General features: G+C 27.6%; 4 protein-coding genes across 6 annotated transcripts; 1 reads left to right on the top strand and 3 right to left on the bottom strand.

Annotated features, from left to right (window-relative positions):
- Positions 1 to 308: 308 nt before the first annotated feature.
- On the bottom strand, positions 309 to 2,337 carry LOC101245163 (photosynthetic NDH subunit of lumenal location 2, chloroplastic). 3 transcript variants are annotated; one of them, XM_004238765.5, is made up of 4 exons: positions 1,926 to 2,337; positions 1,790 to 1,856; positions 1,581 to 1,699; positions 309 to 646 (listed from the first exon to the last, which is right to left on the bottom strand). In XM_004238765.5, the coding sequence occupies exons 1-3, from the start codon at positions 2,270 to 2,272 to the stop codon at positions 1,601 to 1,603; spliced, it is 513 nt and encodes a 170-aa protein (XP_004238813.1). In that variant the 5' UTR covers positions 2,273 to 2,337; the 3' UTR covers positions 309 to 646; positions 1,581 to 1,600. The 3 variants fall into 3 exon arrangements, with proteins under 3 accessions (XP_004238813.1, XP_010320690.1, XP_069153848.1); XM_010322388.4 differs by having other exon boundaries at positions 1,790 to 2,313; XM_069297747.1 differs by lacking the exon at positions 309 to 646 and having other exon boundaries at positions 1,486 to 1,699; positions 1,790 to 2,314.
- On the top strand, positions 505 to 1,385 carry LOC101244870 (casparian strip membrane protein 2). The gene is made up of 3 exons (XM_004238763.4): positions 505 to 722; positions 814 to 937; positions 1,031 to 1,385. Exons 1-3 carry the CDS (start codon positions 505 to 507, stop codon positions 1,244 to 1,246), a joined length of 558 nt encoding a protein of 185 aa, XP_004238811.1. The 3' UTR covers positions 1,247 to 1,385.
- A 5,749-nt stretch (positions 2,338 to 8,086) lies between the features above and the next one.
- Positions 8,087 to 10,057, bottom strand: NAP1 (NAC domain-containing protein 1). Its single transcript, NM_001329523.1, has 3 exons — positions 9,742 to 10,057; positions 9,351 to 9,631; positions 8,087 to 8,843 (listed from the first exon to the last, which is right to left on the bottom strand). Exons 1-3 carry the CDS (start codon positions 9,905 to 9,907, stop codon positions 8,442 to 8,444), a joined length of 849 nt encoding a protein of 282 aa, NP_001316452.1. The 5' UTR covers positions 9,908 to 10,057; the 3' UTR covers positions 8,087 to 8,441.
- Positions 10,058 to 15,463: 5,406 nt separating this feature from the next.
- LOC101244286 (methyltransferase FGSG_00040) lies at positions 15,464 to 17,400 on the bottom strand. Its single transcript, XM_010322387.4, has one exon. It carries the CDS (start codon positions 17,259 to 17,261, stop codon positions 15,663 to 15,665), a length of 1,599 nt encoding a protein of 532 aa, XP_010320689.1. The 5' UTR covers positions 17,262 to 17,400; the 3' UTR covers positions 15,464 to 15,662.
- Between the last annotated feature and the right edge of the window lie 139 nt (positions 17,401 to 17,539).

Genomic DNA, 17,539 nt, shown 5'->3' with positions numbered 1-17,539 from the left:
TCAATGATCATAAAGTGTGTTTGCAAAACATTAAAAAAGAAAAAAAAGATAGGACAAAGAATGTTGAAGTTTTTATCGGGAACAACCTCTCAATTCCATAAAGTTAAAAGTGACGTATGCATACATACTACCCTTCTCAAATGGATTGCAACGTGTCGTGTGCTGTTTTAATATCGCGATTTCTCGTATATAATGATACATTTTCTCGAGAAAAAATACATTTTCAAAATACATGTTAGGAAGAAAGTAGAGCAGGTAAAAAGTGTAGCAAGTTAATGCAAGACTTAACTACTTTATGGAATATCATGAACCAGAAAGTTGTACATTTCATTGATTAAATAAGCAAAAGCAACAACTAATTATGTGTCATCAAAACCTAATACTATTTGTAACTCTGTTACATGATTTGGTTCACTTGTTAGTATAAATTCGCATCACACTTGACATACAAATCATAACAACAAAATTTCATTCTAGTTTCAAAGTTTGAGCTAAAAGGAAAAAATGAAGGCAGTATCAATTGAAACTGGAGAGGGATCAAAGGCCAAAAGAGTTCATGGAGTGAACAGAGGAATCTCTGTATTTGATCTTGTTTTACGTATCGTTGCACTTGTTGGAACCTTAGCAAGTGCTGTGGCAATGGGTACTGCAGATCAAGCACTTCCATTCAGTACACAGATTGTAAATTTTGAAGCTCAGTATGATGATATCGACTCGTTCAAGTAAGCAAAACTGCAAACATATTATTACATGAAATAGAACAGTATAAAGGTTAACTAACACATTTTTTTGTTTTGCTTATTCTGATTGAAGGTTCTTCGTGGTTTCGAATTCTATAGTTTGTGTATATCTTGCACTTTCTATCACTATTTCAATCTTTCACATTATCAGAAGTAGAGCAGGAAAGAGCAGAGTTTTGCTCATTGTTCTAGACGCGGTAATACATTAGATTTCTGCTAAAGTTTTCATATTTAGTACTTTGTTATGATGTTGTACTGATATCTTTTATACTTTGCGAAAACTTTTGAAGATAATGCTGGTTTTCCTCACATCTGGAGCATCAGCAGCAGCCGCGATTGTGTATTTGGCACACAATGGCAACACTTCAACTAACTGGTTTTCGATATGCCAACAGTATACAGATTTCTGTCAACGTTCTGCTGGATCCCTTATCGGTTCTTTTGGTGCAATGGCCTTGATGGTTATACTTATAATTTTGTCATCTATCGCTTTATCAAGGCGCTGAAGATGTTGGCTACACTAGCAATTGCTAGCCTTTGTGTGTGTATTGTGTTTGTAAATGTTAGTTTCATCAGTTGCATTTCATTGTATCAAGATTTTCATCAGTTGTATCACATAATGAAAAGATTTCCTCCTTACTTCAATGTTTTCATCTTCAAATATCACGTTTATTCAACTAATAGTTATTCTCTCATAAACTCGTATGTAATCTTGATTCCAATTTCATCAACTCGCAGACCAAGCTTATAAATGAACATAAAATTGTATATAATTTCAACGTTTTTCGATCAGTTTATTTGTTAAACCAACGCGATTTTTCTGCTACAACATTCACTCACCTTTGAGCCTGATGATATTATTATGCAAGTAATCCCACCAATTCATCAATTGATTTCAACGTCTTCTCATAGAATACACGAGATTCATATACCTTTGGTGTTCGAATGTAGTAATCAAACTGCAGACGAAGAAAATACATAGAAATATCCATAACACTGAATAGAACCTCGAAAAATTCTGAACAGGGAAAATAAGGACAGTTAGTTACCTCAGCCATGTTATCAGTAAGCTCATTGACAGTTTTAATATAAGACTCTTTTCGACTTTCAGGCACCCTGGATAAGGCATTCTTCACGTCCTGTTTAAGATAAGCTGATTTAAGTCGTATATAAAACAATACATACCTCCATGAGTTAGTCTCCAACATCTCTTTAATACTATGTAGTCCATCTGCTGTTTGACGAATTCGTGCTACTGCATCTTCAGGGGACAATCCAGGCTCAAAGAAATGTTCTCTTAAGAATGATCGAACGCCCCAATTTTCAGCTAATGCTAAAGGGGTGAATTGTAGGCCTAGTGTCAATGGAGTGACTAGAAAAGTCGCGATGAGTTTGCGTCTACATGAGAAGTTTTGTTCATTAGTTGATAAGTTAGATTGGATTTTGGGTAGTGTCTTGCATTGTGTGTGATGAGTTTTGGTTATTTTGGTTTTTGGATGGAACAAAGTTGTAGGATTTGTGAAAGTGGTCATTTTTGTGTTGAAAAAAAAAATCTAAGGAGTGTTTGATGGTTTTTGTGTGTGTTTTGGATGGATATTAATTGATTTCCCTAAATCCAAAATGGACCTTAGGTTTTGGTGACTTGGCAAATATTTTATCCTCTTTTTTTCCCAATAAATTTTGGTGTTGTTGGGTCAATGGTGTAAGAGGCTTTGTTCTAGTTGGCCCAATTTTGGAATTTGTTTAACTTAGGGTTGGCCTTGTTCAATTTGAAACTAGTTTTACTTGGTTCGCATTTTTTCGGAATCAATCAAGACTGAACACTAGTAGCCCTATTTCATTGACGGGTTGGGATCAATCTTCTATCAATCGAACAAATTTCTTATGTTTTTCCCTTGAGGCATTCAATTCTCGTATCAAAACAAATTTGAGTTCAACATTGAGATTAGACACTAAAAACCATTTAAATTATGCTGAATTTTTCAACTATACACTCCTGAAATAAGTTATCACCGTCATAGAGCAGAGTAATGGTATCAGGATTAGTTATCCCAAAATAAAATAATGAAACTGACAGAAACACCCTTGAAGTCTATGATGTTATTTTTCTACACTACAACAAAAATAATTTTTGGCGGCATTAAATATTGACATTGATAAAGAGTGCGAAAGTCTTTACCGGCATTAGTTAAGTATCATTAGAACCAATGTTGCTAAATATTTTATGGACATATACAAAGAGTGTCAATTGCCGCTAAAAATACATATTTAACGACAATTAATGATTATTTTTGTTATAATGACTGGAGAGTATTTTTGTGAACAAATTATATCTTCTTTAAAATTATGAAATACATGTTATTTAGTTTTTGATATAACAAATCAAATCATCAATAAATTATCTTCATAAATAAAGAGATATAAAGCAATTTAGGCAAAAATAATACATTATTGATTGTGCATGAATAATTGCTTTACAGCTAAAATATCTAATGTCTCTAGCTCCCACATAGTTGGACTAATAATAATTGCTTTACAAATTAAAGCAACACCTTTAATTTACAAAAAATAATAGATGAGAAATGAATGGATTGGGATGATAAAATTATATAAACGAATTATAACTTAACTGAAAAAAAGAAATAATTAGAATTCTTTTGTAATCCCTATTAGTATAAGGGTCGTTAATAGTTTGTTTGATTAAATATTTTAAATACAAAAAATACTTGATCAAACTTTAAGCGAAAAAATAAGTACTTATAAATTAGTAATAATGCTACTCGTTGAATTATGACATGCGTAAAAATACATCTTGAAAATATTAGTGAAATATAAATTACTAATAAAAATACTTTTCAATAATTTAGTTAAACACAAACTGAATCAAAGTACTTTTTTCAAAATTATTGGATAAGATGCACTTATCAAATTATAGCTGATCTGAATAAGTATCTTCGTCAAACACGCTATTAAAAGACTCCTAAAAAGCATAAAACCTAACGTAAACATATCAACTTACAAGCATCGAATGAGTGGTTTAGTAGTCAATAAAGTGATTGAGAATCTTAAGATCTTAGGTTTAAAATTCAGCATAGACCAGAAATATTAGAGTGATTCTTTCCATCTGTCATAACCTTAATGGACAGAGTTACTTGATATCTATTGGTAATGAGAGATGATAGATATCCCCTGAAACTACTCGAGATAATGCGGAAAACTGTCCCTAACATCAAGATTATTATAAAAAAAACATATCAATATACAAGTTATCGTTCACACAAAAAATGCCAAGTTTCAAGTGAACCTCTCTAATTTTATCTTGAAAATATAATACTAATTGCCAATTAAGGAAAAAAACATAAAGACCATATTATAATTTTACTAAATAAGTGTATATGTATTTAAGGAGTACCACAGTGGATGCCGTGAACGGCACTAAGAAGTATTACCACATTTGTTACATACATGCATCTAGTCGCAATTCACAAACATTTTTTCTTTAAATACGAAATTATATGAATAAAAGATTAATTTTATAAAAAGAAAATTAATGATTCACATAAATCGCTTAGTGAAAAATGTATCGATTATCGACACGTGTATAGGAACATTCACCACGAAAACTATAGAAATTAACAAAAAGTTGGCACTACGTGTACCCTTATGTTGTTGGGCTCAATAATATTACTCCCTCCATTTTAAAAAGACGATCCTATTTTCTTTTTAGTCTGTTTCAAAAGAATGATCTTTTTTTTTAGCAATTCTTTAACTTTAACTTTTCACGTGACTTGTTTAAGATCATAAGATTAAATGACATTTTGATACATTTGACATAACTTTAATTTAGAACCATAAAATTAAAAAGTCTTATTTCTTTTCTTAAACTCTACTATAAGTCAAACTATATCATTCTTTTTAAAACGGAGAGAGTAATATTAAGTCATCATGTTATCAAAAAATGTAATCATGACTAATCTTGATTAAGGGATATTTTACAAATTCAGACTTCTTTATAATGATATTATTTTATTGCGGTTAAATGAAAACTTGAAAAAAGACTGCATAATAGTGGTGCTGTCATAAAAAAAAATCCATATATTATATTGATAAGAAAAAGCTTTTACTTTAATTTGGCAAAATGTAAATCTCGAAATTTTGATATCATAGATTTAAATAATATAGCGTAAAATAAAACATATATCGATGCCGATTTCTTATTGACCATTATAAAAAAATATTATTTATAGAGGATAATATCGTAGATTCAAATAATATAGCATAAAATCAAAAATATATTGATGCTAACTTTTTATTGACCATTACAACAAAATATTATTTATAGAGGATGATTATTATAGGAATCAATATAGATGACTATTACTATAATATTTTTTAAGCCTAAAGCCACACTAAATAAGTAATTTGTATATCAAGTATATTGATCTAAAAATCTTTAGTATACCAAGTATAATTTAATCAACTATAATGGGTTGTTTTGCTATTTTTGGGGTTATTTTACTAATTTTCTTAATTTAGTATATTGATAATTTTCTTATAAAGAATGTTATTGTGGATCAATTTAACATGGGGATATATATAATATCTCTTTTCCCACATAGTGGGATATTTAGATTAACGAGTAGACTAATAGCTTCATACGATAAACATTATTACTATACAAATAACGACATTAGTTAATTATTATTAAATTTAATATTATTATTTGTGTTTTTTAATATGATTGACTTGACGATGTTTATATTAATCTATTACTTATAAATTAAATGGAACAATAAGTTGAGCACGTGTTCAACGATAGCTGGTGGCAAAATGTAAATTGTAATTAGTACGCCATTGAAAATATGACATATTTTTTTAATGTGATAGAGACGATCGCAACTAAAAAAAATAGCGAAACTGAACGCAATTTCAAAAATATTTGACCAACCATTCGTGTGGCTAGCTTTAATTTACCACTTGACAGCTGATCAAATGAGAGGGCGCCATCTAGGGGAGGGAGAATTCGTTGATGCTACGATGTTAAGACAGTCGAAGAAAGCTATAGATGAAAGCAATCGATGCTTTGATTATTCAATCAATATCTTACTACAATTATGTGGTTGTCGTCATGCTGACAAAAGCAGGAGCTTCAATTGATTTTATTTAAAATTGAACTTTTTTCTGCTTATATATCTCGCTAATCTGATATTATCGTATAAGAAAATTCTCTTTCTTAAGAAAATATTTTTGTAGATATTTTTTTCTTCTTTTATTACAACATCTTTATAATCTTGAATCTATATAAATAAGAATACGTTAGTCAAATATTATTTTTAATTAATATTTTTTCAAAATATATAAATAGAAACTAAAATAAATATTTTGAGACGGAAAATGTATACCGCAACAACACGTAACCAATAGTCCTATATTCCCAAATTATTGTGTTCACTCGATCATTTATATATCAAAAAATGGAAAGGTCAAAAGGGAGTTTTCTTTCCCTTTTTGCGTAATTGACAAACACAAAGTGAACACAATTATATCAAAAATTATATTTGAATGAATTTATAAGTTATGACTTTTGATTTAAAAATATATTTTTTATTTTACTCGTGTTATAGATCAAAAGTGTACACACACAAGAAAAAAAAGTTGATTAAATTTTTTTTAATTTTTCATTTAAACATTTTTTAATTTACATTTTGAGATGTGAGTTACTTGTGAACTTTATAGACCAAAAAAGAACTTCAACATTATTTGAGTGCTCTAGTTTGAATAATATGACACATTCTTGAACTCTTTTTTTCGTGTAAATAATATATATATATATATATATATATAAATTATAAATAAATTTATATATTAATCTCTTCATTTTATTATACTAATTCTAGATTATATCTCACTTTTTAAAAAAAGTAAATTATATAAAATTTTAACTAATACTAAATTTTAAATATTTATATTAACATAAAATGTATTTCTCTACCGAATATACCTAAGTGAAATATTTTCATAAAATGCACAAACCTTATTCATTGAACTAAAAGTTTGATCTTATCAAAGATTTTTTTTGGCAAAAAATAAAATATATCCAAAAAGTTTTAATAAAGACTTTGTCCTATTTAGAAAAAGTTTCGGCGGAATATTAGCCGTTAAAAAGAATAACCACCACGAAAATTATTCGTTTTCCCAATTTTTATTATTTAAAATTATTATATTTAATTATAAATCAAAATCCAATAGTTTAAATTTCAAGATTGTTTCAAACATACCTTTTAGCTTCATCTTAGTAAATTTTGAATAAAATATTATTTCCACTATTTCAAAAAATATGATTAAATATAATTTTTAATTTCAATTATATAATTTAAAATATAAATAATAAAAATGTGAAATCTATGACAAACGCCTACCAAGTTAATAACATAGTCCAAAAATATCACCATTAAAATGATGGGGATATTTTGATATTTTTTAAAAGGGGCCATGCATGCACCTATCTATTTTTTTATTCTTCAAAGTGGTTGCAACTTTATATCAAGAGTTTGATTAATGTATTAGAGGTCAAAGTTCGAAATTAAAATTTTTTAATTAAGGATAAATAGATTTTAATTATTTTGTTATAATAAATTTTTTTATTTTATTTCGTTAAAATTAATTTATCAAAAAAATATACTATGAAAATAAAATTTTCACTGAAATACCAAAAAGTCTATTAATTTTTTTATGTGAAATATTTTTTTTTCTCACTAGTTCAAACAATATATTATGTATATAATCACCAAATATTTTTCAATAAAAAAGTAGCTTTTTTTTTTTTCTAGTGGTGATATATGCTCTTCTTATTGCTTTGTTCTATTTTCCTCATTTATGTGGAATTTTTTAATTTTTTAAAATTGGTCTCTCATTTCCTTGATTATTATATTCATTAACTTCAATATGAATTTAAGTTAGGTAGGGATAATCATACAAAAAGTATCACACTTAAGTTAGCTAAGAGATAATTCATGTAATTTTTTAATGATAAATATTAATTAATTCTTAATCTAATAAAAATATTTACTAATGAACCAATTGGATAATTCGATTCGATTTTGAATATTATTCGAAAAGTCTTACTTAGGAGTATGATTAATTTTTCTACGCGGATTTACATCACATAATTAACTTTTAAAAAATAAGTCTCCTTCAAAAATAATACTAATAAATTAGGTAATTCATTAATGTAAACTATCCTTATGCTACTAATCAGAAGACAAAAAACCAAAGAAAAGAAAATTGAATAGTAAAATTATTGACATTTCATTGTAGAATTTTTTTTAAAAAAAATCAAAGATAGAATACTGAAAAATATTTATTAAAATTTCACAAAGTAAATTAGTTTTTTTTTTCCAAATACAAACTGAGAAACTAAATTCTAAAATAATACAACAACAATTTGTTGCCCTACTACAAGGTTTGTTGCTAATAATACTAATGACATAACATTTGATTATATTTTACAATTGTTGTCATAAACTTTTGATGTCACCTTTTCATCCAATAGCCTTCATATAAATATATTTTCACCCGGCCATGAACCTCTTCGTTGAAAAAATATTTTATATATAATTATCTACATATTGAACCCCTTTGATATAACTGAGAATCTATTTAGAAGATTCTTGATGAAAATTCTGTCTCCGCTATTGATCATCACTGAGATTGAAATGTTGGATTCACAAAAAGTGGTTGTTGATAATTGAAGAAAATATTACAATTATTGCTTGTAATATTATTTGTATTTTGTTGTTGTGATGATACTTGATCCACATTACTTGTGTTATTCACATTATTCATTGTGTAACCTTGGTCATCATATAATAAATTGTCACTTAGTAATTGTGGAATTGATCCAAAATAATCCAATTCCAATAGATGTGACAATGAACAAATTCTTGGTAATTTCATTGTTTGTGGTCCACCAACAACTTCAATTTCATTATTTGTAGTACTCACATTTTGTGCCTCTAATTCTTCTTCTTCAACTTTCATCATCTCTATAGTTCTCCCCAAATTTTTCTTCTTATAAATTCTACATAGTACCCAATCATCTAACTGAAAAAAAAAAATAGCCAAGAAAAAAAAGAATATTAGCTTAATTCTTCATCAAAAGAAAGAAATAAATCCGAATAATACACCTGATATAAAATAATATTTCTTTTGTCCCAGTTCATATATATATATATGACTCACTTTCCTTTTTAATCAATCTAAACAATACTGATGCATTTTTATATTAAATAATAACTTAACTTCAAAATATCTATTTTGCCCTTACTAAAATAATTCATGGCTATTAGACCACATGTCAAATCACAATTACAGAGAAAATCAACAGATTAACGATAGAATTCATAGCTAATTTCAATTTTCTTTTTTTTTGGGGTAACTAGCGAAATGATTAAAACTTTTTTTTTAAAACAAGAATTAGCGACTATCAAGTTACTTTTATCATTAAACAACAACAAAATCCATAGCTAACTCTACTTAAGACACATATTATCGAAAAATCATGTCAGTTACGCACTATTTTAGCGACAAATTAACGATGTTAATTCTTACCCTCATAGATCCACTTTGCTTAGATGTTTGAGACTTTGAATCACTCAAACGATATTCATGCATGATCCAATCAGTCTTGACACCTTTTGGTGGTTTGCCTTTGTAAAAAACAAGTGCTTTTTTAATTCCAACATATTTATTTGCACTATAAATTGCTTTATCAGTGCCAGTAGCCTTCCAATAACCTGACACAGCTGCTCTATTTGGCCTAACACCATTTGGATATTTTCTATCTCTAGGGGTAAAAAAATACCACTCATTGTCTCCAAATTCTGCCTTTTCTACACATTTTATAAAAACAAAATAATAATAATAATCATAAATGATATTTATTTGAATTTAAAAATTTTAATAAGATTTTCGAGTACACGTATATATTAGATGTACTAACCAGGTAATACCCAGGGATCGAACTTGTAGACATCAATTTCGGGGATAATTGAGACAGGGCATGGCCTTGAAGTAGCTTGATATCGAAGATAGTACATGATTAATTCCTCATCTGTTGGATGAAACCTAAATCCAGGAGGAAGATCAGAGCTAATTTTTCCAACCATTTTATACAAAAATATAGAAATAAATAAAATGGAACAATTCTTCTTTTTCTTTGTTTTTTTTAAACAAAAGCAAGGAAATTGAGAGAAAATGAAATTTTAGTTTTTTTTTTTTTAATTCTATAGGGAGGAAAATGAGAAGTGTGAGTGTTTGAAATGTTTGCAAGGAGAAGGCTGCCCAATTTATAATTGTTGGAGGTTTAAAAATTTTGTCATATTTTGATTATTTTTTTTTGACCTGCATACCTAGTATGAGTATATATTTATTATTTTATTTTGCTTTCTTAATTGATCTTCGGAATTCACATATGAGTTTGATTAAATTTATAATCATGTTGAAAAGTTCTATATTGAGGATAAATCGCTTTTTAATAAAGGTGATTTCATATCAAAAAATTTAAATTCAAGACTTTTGATTAGTAATGAAAGAATATTAATCACTCGACTGACTCCGTGGTTGGTGAGTATATATGTATATTAATATATATATTGCAAGCCCATGCTTGTAGGATATTTTAGGCAAAATCACTATCTTATTCTTTCTTCATTCAATGGATAATAACATAAGGTGGGGTTTGGGGGGGTGGGGGTAAGGGGGATAAGGTCATTGGGGAGTGGGGAATATACTTTTAGTTCTTATCTTGATTTTCTTGTTTGTGTAACTTTAACAAACTATTATTCTTAAGACTCTTTCTAGTCAAAAGTTATGGTCCTAATAAGCCAATAAGATTGGAGTATGGTGAGGCAAATAAACAAACAAATTTTGGACCTTATTGGTGTAATATTGAGTTCTTGGGATTTTTTTCCATTTTCCAGTTGGATTTGGTTAGATAGGGATGAAAACTTAATTCACATATGTGGATCCAATTGTTAAAGGTAATAAAATATATGGAAGGGATGCAATCCCTATCTTTTATTAAATATTTTGGGTTTGAATTTCTTAATATAAATAAAAGCTTCTCAATCAGGAAAGTATAAAAAATATCTCAAAATTCGATATAAATTACTGTTTCAATTTTGAACTATTAATAAACTTAAAAACACTCATTTACTTAATTAGTCAAACTTAGATACGTTCTTGATCTTTCACCGGACATAGCAAGTGATCTCAACCTTTTTAGGATACGAGACTCTTAATAAAAAGTCGAGAAGAGCGTTGAAAATATTCCTAAACTTAACGAGAATTTAGGGGTGTATTTCACTCATGTTGTAAGATCATAAGTGTATTTAAGTTCATTTAATCAAGTTAAGGGATGTATTTGAAGTTGTCAATAATTTAAGAATAAAATTAATAATTCACATCGAACTTAAAGATATTTTCAATACTTTTCTTAGACATTTATTACTTAAAGTAGATCTATGCAATACAAATTTAAATAAATCAAGTGAATGTCTAAGTAGTTTGAGTCATTTATTCAATTAGATAAATTAGAACTTAATTAAGAAGATGGCTTAGAATTGGTAGACTTTTTTGCATACCTTTACATACATATAGAACTGACACTATATATATGTGGATTATAGAGTATCACTACATTTAAATACATCCATTCTATATTATGATTAAAAATTAAAATATGCTATATATAATTAAAATTTTAACTTTTTTATTTATATAGAGATATAAAGTTATCCAAATTCTAGATATAACACAATTTTTTAAAAAAATTGAGGATTTTTGTTGAACATTTCCACTAGGATCATTAAGGACATTTATCTAAATCACTCTCATTTTAATAGTTTGCTTAATAAGTATTACAATCTTAATCACCTGATGTTTTATTTGCTTAAGTTATTGCATTATTTCATTGTTATAATTGTTTTAATCTTCATTACATTTAACATTACTTCTTCACTACTATATTTATTTTATATACTTTACCTTAAGTTAGAATCTGTCGAAAATAGACTCTTAACATTCGTAAAGTAAGTGTAAGATTACATATACAACATCTCTTCGAAACCTAGAGAGGGTCCACTACATTAAAGAGAAACATAGTGTTTTCAATAATTTACTACTTTCTTTTTCTTTTTTCTGTTCCATAATAATAGGAACAAACTTATGTGCTCTTGTCAATCTATTATAAAGATTCATTGTATAATATAAAATATGTTTAAAAAACAATGTTACACGTGATTTACAATGTGGTTGTTACAACACACGTTATACATTCATATATATAATATATATAAAAAATAAAAACTATAATATACTTTGTTTATTTGGTGTTGTTTGTCATGTTTTCTATTTTTAAAGTCAAATTATAAAAATAGTGACTAACATTTTAAGATATATTTGTTAATCATATTAATATGCAAAAAATTGCAACTACTTTTCATATAATTTTAGAATATCTAATTTTTTTTGTTTTAAAATATTGAATTAACATGATCTAATTTAATTTTAAAAATTAATCAAATTGAATTTCGAAAAGTACAACATGACAAACAATACCGAAGAAAGAGATTATATAACTAATAATTAAAAAAAATTAAAACTAAAAAATTGTATGTTAAACGATATTCCAGTGTGAAATGAATGGTCACCATATGTCAAAATATTTTGAGAAACAGATCTAAAATTTATCCATCTACTTTTGACTTAGCTTAACGAATAAATTAAACAAAAAAAAAAATGAAATTATGGTAATCTTAATTAGACTTATTATTAGTAAAAAAAATTAATAATTTTGAGTAAATAATGAATTGCCAATAATAGCTAGAAGTTTCCTACTATAGAAAGTGGAGAGTTGTCTATTCAAATGAGGTTTAATTAGATAAGATAAGAACTAAAGAAAAATGTAGATGAGTTAATTACTTGTGGTTCTTATCTAACCACCTCACTAATTAGCCATTAAATTTTAATATTGACCATATATTATATTAATCATGATTTAAAATTATTAATCAGGGTTAGAGATACTTGATTGGCCCATTTATTCCACTACTTATGGAAGCCGTCATTTATAAATTATAATAATAATATTTATTAGATAGGAAAGGTTCGAAGGATCTTCAAACATTCAAAAAAAATTTCAACAAAAATATATTTTATATATAACATAAATAATTTAGTCATTTTGGATGTTTGAAGCTGAAATTTCAAGTTCTTTCGTGTCTATACGTAAAAAAACTTAATTTATTATTAATATTAAAATAAATTGTTTATATTATATTTTAAGATGTATCGAGTTATTTTTAATGACAGAGTATATTATATGACGTTATGATATAATCATGTAGACATGTGTGTATAATAATATAATGTTTTTCTTTTTAAATTCCTCAATTAATAAAAAATAATTGATTTCTTTTTAATTTCGACTTGATATGATTGATCTTTACCTTCATTGTTTTATGTACATCTATCTTAGATAATTAATTACTTTATGTTACTCCGATAAACAAATGTATAATTATTTAATTAAAACTTTTTGCCTCTAGGTGATGTAGTGATCCAATTTGACCACATGACGTATAGAAATCATCTTAATTTAATTATAGTAGGTATCTAAATGTTTTTTTTTTATTATAATAAATTTATATTAAAGTCGAATTGAAATGTTTAATTTTTATCGTGAACTCAACTTATCAAACTTTTTAATTTATTTTTATTTTTTATAATAATTTAACCACACATTTAGGCCAAATTAATCCAATATTTTGATATATTAAACATGTCATATTTCACAAATTAATTTTATCACCCTTATTTCCACTTCTTCTTCTTCTTTCACTTGAGTAATGTAAAATAAAGTTATAGCTATTTGTAGGTGCAGCTTTAATTAATTTCACAAATTCAAGTGTCTACGTTCAAATAAAGGTGGAGTAAGAATTATACGTTAAATGAATTTGAAATATAAAAAAAAAAAAAATATTTAAAATGAATTTAATATCTATTTTATATTCATAAAAAATAAATTTTATATTTATTAATATCTGTCCTCGCAAACTCCGACCCTACCTATGAGTTTATCATTACATCTACATATAATATAATTAGGGATAACCTAGTGTAATATTTATATTATGATGAGGACTAACAACTAGTCAAAGCCATCAATTAAATTTAATTATTTTGATCAACATGGCTGATAGACTAGTGAGTTCCTTTTTTTTTTTTCCCTTTTACTTATTCTTGTTAATACCATTTCAATAATTAAGGAATTAATGTTTCATTCATTTTTCTTTAGAAAATAAATAGTCAAAGTAATTATAATCTTTTAATTTTAGCCTTTAGGGGTTGGCTGAAGCTTATCTAAACATTAAGATTAAAATAATTGTCTTGATTATGTGTGCAAATTTTGTCATGGATGATGTCATTGTTTTTTGGTGGCTTAAAGAATTTATAGAATTTCAAATATACCCAATATTCATTTGAGGATTTAAAAAATATACCATACTATTAAAAGAAAAAAAGAAAAAAAGGGGATAATTAGGGCAAATAGAAGCAGAAAATTTGGACAAGTAGAGTGTAAATGGTGAGAAAGAATTATTGTCTTTTTAATGTTAGATTAGTTAAAATTCTTTGAAAATATAATCTTAAAAAAAATATTTTTTTTTTTGGATAAGTGAAACGATTTGTGTAATTGAAGTAGAAAAAAAATAAGTTTCAAAGGTAAAGTGGATTTTGGAGGGTTGCCATTGATTAAGGTGTTCATTCAAATTCTTTCGATATTTTTTCTATATAATTTTTTATGTATATATAATTTTGAATTATTTGAATAGATCCTCAGAGATTAGCTCGATAATTTATGTGTTCAAAATCTACCTTAACGTTCTAAATTTAAACTTCATGTAGTACATTTTTATTTTTTAAGTAAAAACTTTCGATTCGCCACTAATCACAAATAACATGTTATATTTGATCACGTCCTTTCTATCACCAACACATCTTATTTTTATCTCTATCTACTTTATGTTAATTATCTACATTATCTTTTAAAAAAAATTAAATTAATATTTAAAGCATAAAAAAGAATAAAATATTATTTATTTTACTAAAAAAAATTATTTTTCTTCGTAGGACTTATTTTACTGGATTATATTATAGAGTATAAATAAAAATACAAATACAAATACAAATACATAGATGATAATAACAAATACTATATAAGATGTAGATGTACAAATTGGACCAGCTGACTGTATGCCACCATGCAGATAAATCACAAAACTTTTTTTATTTTTATTTTTCAGATATAACACATGTTAAATTTACAAATTACCATTTTCTTGTGATTCAGTCCTTTTTCGAACTCCACACATAGCAAAATTTTAATATACCTAAATTGTTTGTAGTTGACGTATATTATATATCTATCGATTATTATTTTAGCTGACGATTATACAATATAAATGTCAAACTTTTCAGCCTTGATTTCTTGCTTTTCAATGGGCCTTTCAAATAATCTTGAAAATGTAATGAACTCAAATGAAGAAATACAGACTCATATAGCTAACCCTAAATTGTTTTATAGTTGACGTATATTATATATCTATCGATTATTATTTTAGCTGACGATTATACAATATAAATGTCAAACTTTTCAGCCTTGATTTCTTGCTTTTCAATGGGTCTTTCAGATAATTTTGAAAATGTAATGAACTTAAATGAAGAAATACAGACTCATATATTAGCTAACCTTAACTTGTTTAACATCGACGTACTTAAATGAAGAAGCACAGATCCATATAGCTAACCCTAACTTGTTTAACATCGACGCGATGTTGATGACTAATGTTGACAATAGGCTTTTTAGTTACCAAGCTGAATTAGTATAGTCCTCAATGTTTGTTTCTTCATTATCTTACCATACAATCCCCTTCCCAATTTCATTGCTTTTTCCATCTCTACAATCCCATTCCCTTTGTGTCCATTTTTTCTCATTAACAACTTCACAATTCTCTCATCACTTCCTACTGCATCCACAACACTATCCAACACATTATCCATCAATGGAACTTTACTTCCCCATTTCCTCAACAATCTTTCAGACTCGTAAACTTCTGAGTACACTCGCCAAAACGACGATCTCAAATACCCTTTCCCTTTCCCCCTTACCATCCATCTCCTCATGTTTTCCTCCAATCTATAAACTACACCTCCATTGTCTAGTCCTTTACCAAGAAACATCTCGATTTCCATCATTTCTTGATTTGAACAAACACCCTTTTCAAGATTGCACCTTTTGCATGTACAAACAAAGCCCCAGTTTTTCGCCTTCTCTTCACGGTCTCTAAAGGGGGAAAACACATCAAAATAGGCGAATGTGAGCTCTTCGCCTGCTTTTATGTCTCTAGAAGCATGAATCATCAGGTGATCACCAACGTGGGAACGCCTCACGTTGGGATCACATGAATGGTTGATAAATGAAGACAAAATCCAAAGTCCAATCCCATGGACATCACTGTTTTTGCCAAGAACTTTCGCGGAAATCAACTCCTCAACAAGAGAGTTCACATCAAGAATGTTGAGCAATTTTTCCTTATCAATCTTCTTATCATGTAATGTACTACTATCTTCACCCTCAGGCCTAAATAGATCAATGTCAGGAACCTCTAAATCATCCTCATTCTCACCATTTGAAAGCTTACTAATCAAATCTCGTGTTCGATTACATTTCTTAATAGATTCCAAGATTCTGTCAATGAAATTCCTCCACATATCTAACTGAGCTTGTTCCTTAGAATCTTGAAAAACAGATTCAGGTACTATAGCTCTTTCAACAGCAACAGCTTTAGTAACTAACAACAAGCTCCCACAATCAAGATTCTTTGTCGCGAACAATCCACGCCCACTGATATCTGATTTCTTAATCTCTATTGAACCAATGTACTCAGCTAGCTCAGGGGGTTTGCCTTGAAACTTATTAAGTACCCAATCAGAGATATCAAAAGCACCAGTTCTTGATAAAAATTCAAACTTTCTACACTTCTCTAAATACCCATTAAGCATTTCAGAATTTTCTAACTCATTGGGATCAAGACTTGCTTTCTTAAAACAATCTAAAGCCAAACCATATTGATTGAGACTTAGCAAAATCTTACCTTTACAAAGCAGAGTCTTGAAATGGGTGTTTCCAATTTGGGAAGCTTCATTACAGTCCAGTAAAGCTTGAGGATAATCTTGAAGATTTAGTCGAGCTTCAGCGCGGTTACATAGAGCTAAACAGAGGGATTTTTTGAGTTTTGGGAGGTTATTTGGATCAAGATTTTGATGGGGTTTTGAGATTTGGTCATGACAAAGAGAGATTAACTCAGTGTAAACTTCAATGGAGTCCTTCCATTCTTTTCTTAGTAAAAGCTCTGTGGCTTTGGATCTGAGATTTTGTATTCTGTCTTCTTCTTCCTCCATTTTTTTTTTCGTCTGCAAGTGAAACAATACTCTCTCCGTTGAAATTATTTGAATGAGATAGAAATGTAACGGTCGAATTTAGTGCTAACGGCTAAAGTTGCTTTTACTTTCTTTACCAACTTTTCCTCTTTTAGGAGGGATATGGCGAGATCTAGGGTTTTCGAAAATTTAATAACTTTTTTTTTTTTCAAATATGTATTTATATTGAAAATTTATTAATTATATAAGAAATTGATGAAGCTCGTAAATTAAAATGAGTTGTTGGTTCAGTGATAAAA

The sequence above is a fragment of the Solanum lycopersicum genome, chromosome 5, assembly GCF_036512215.1.
Source record: "Solanum lycopersicum chromosome 5, SLM_r2.1".
Taxonomy (NCBI): Eukaryota; Viridiplantae; Streptophyta; class Magnoliopsida; order Solanales; family Solanaceae; genus Solanum; species Solanum lycopersicum.
This window is presented reverse-complemented; position numbering and strand designations above follow the sequence as displayed.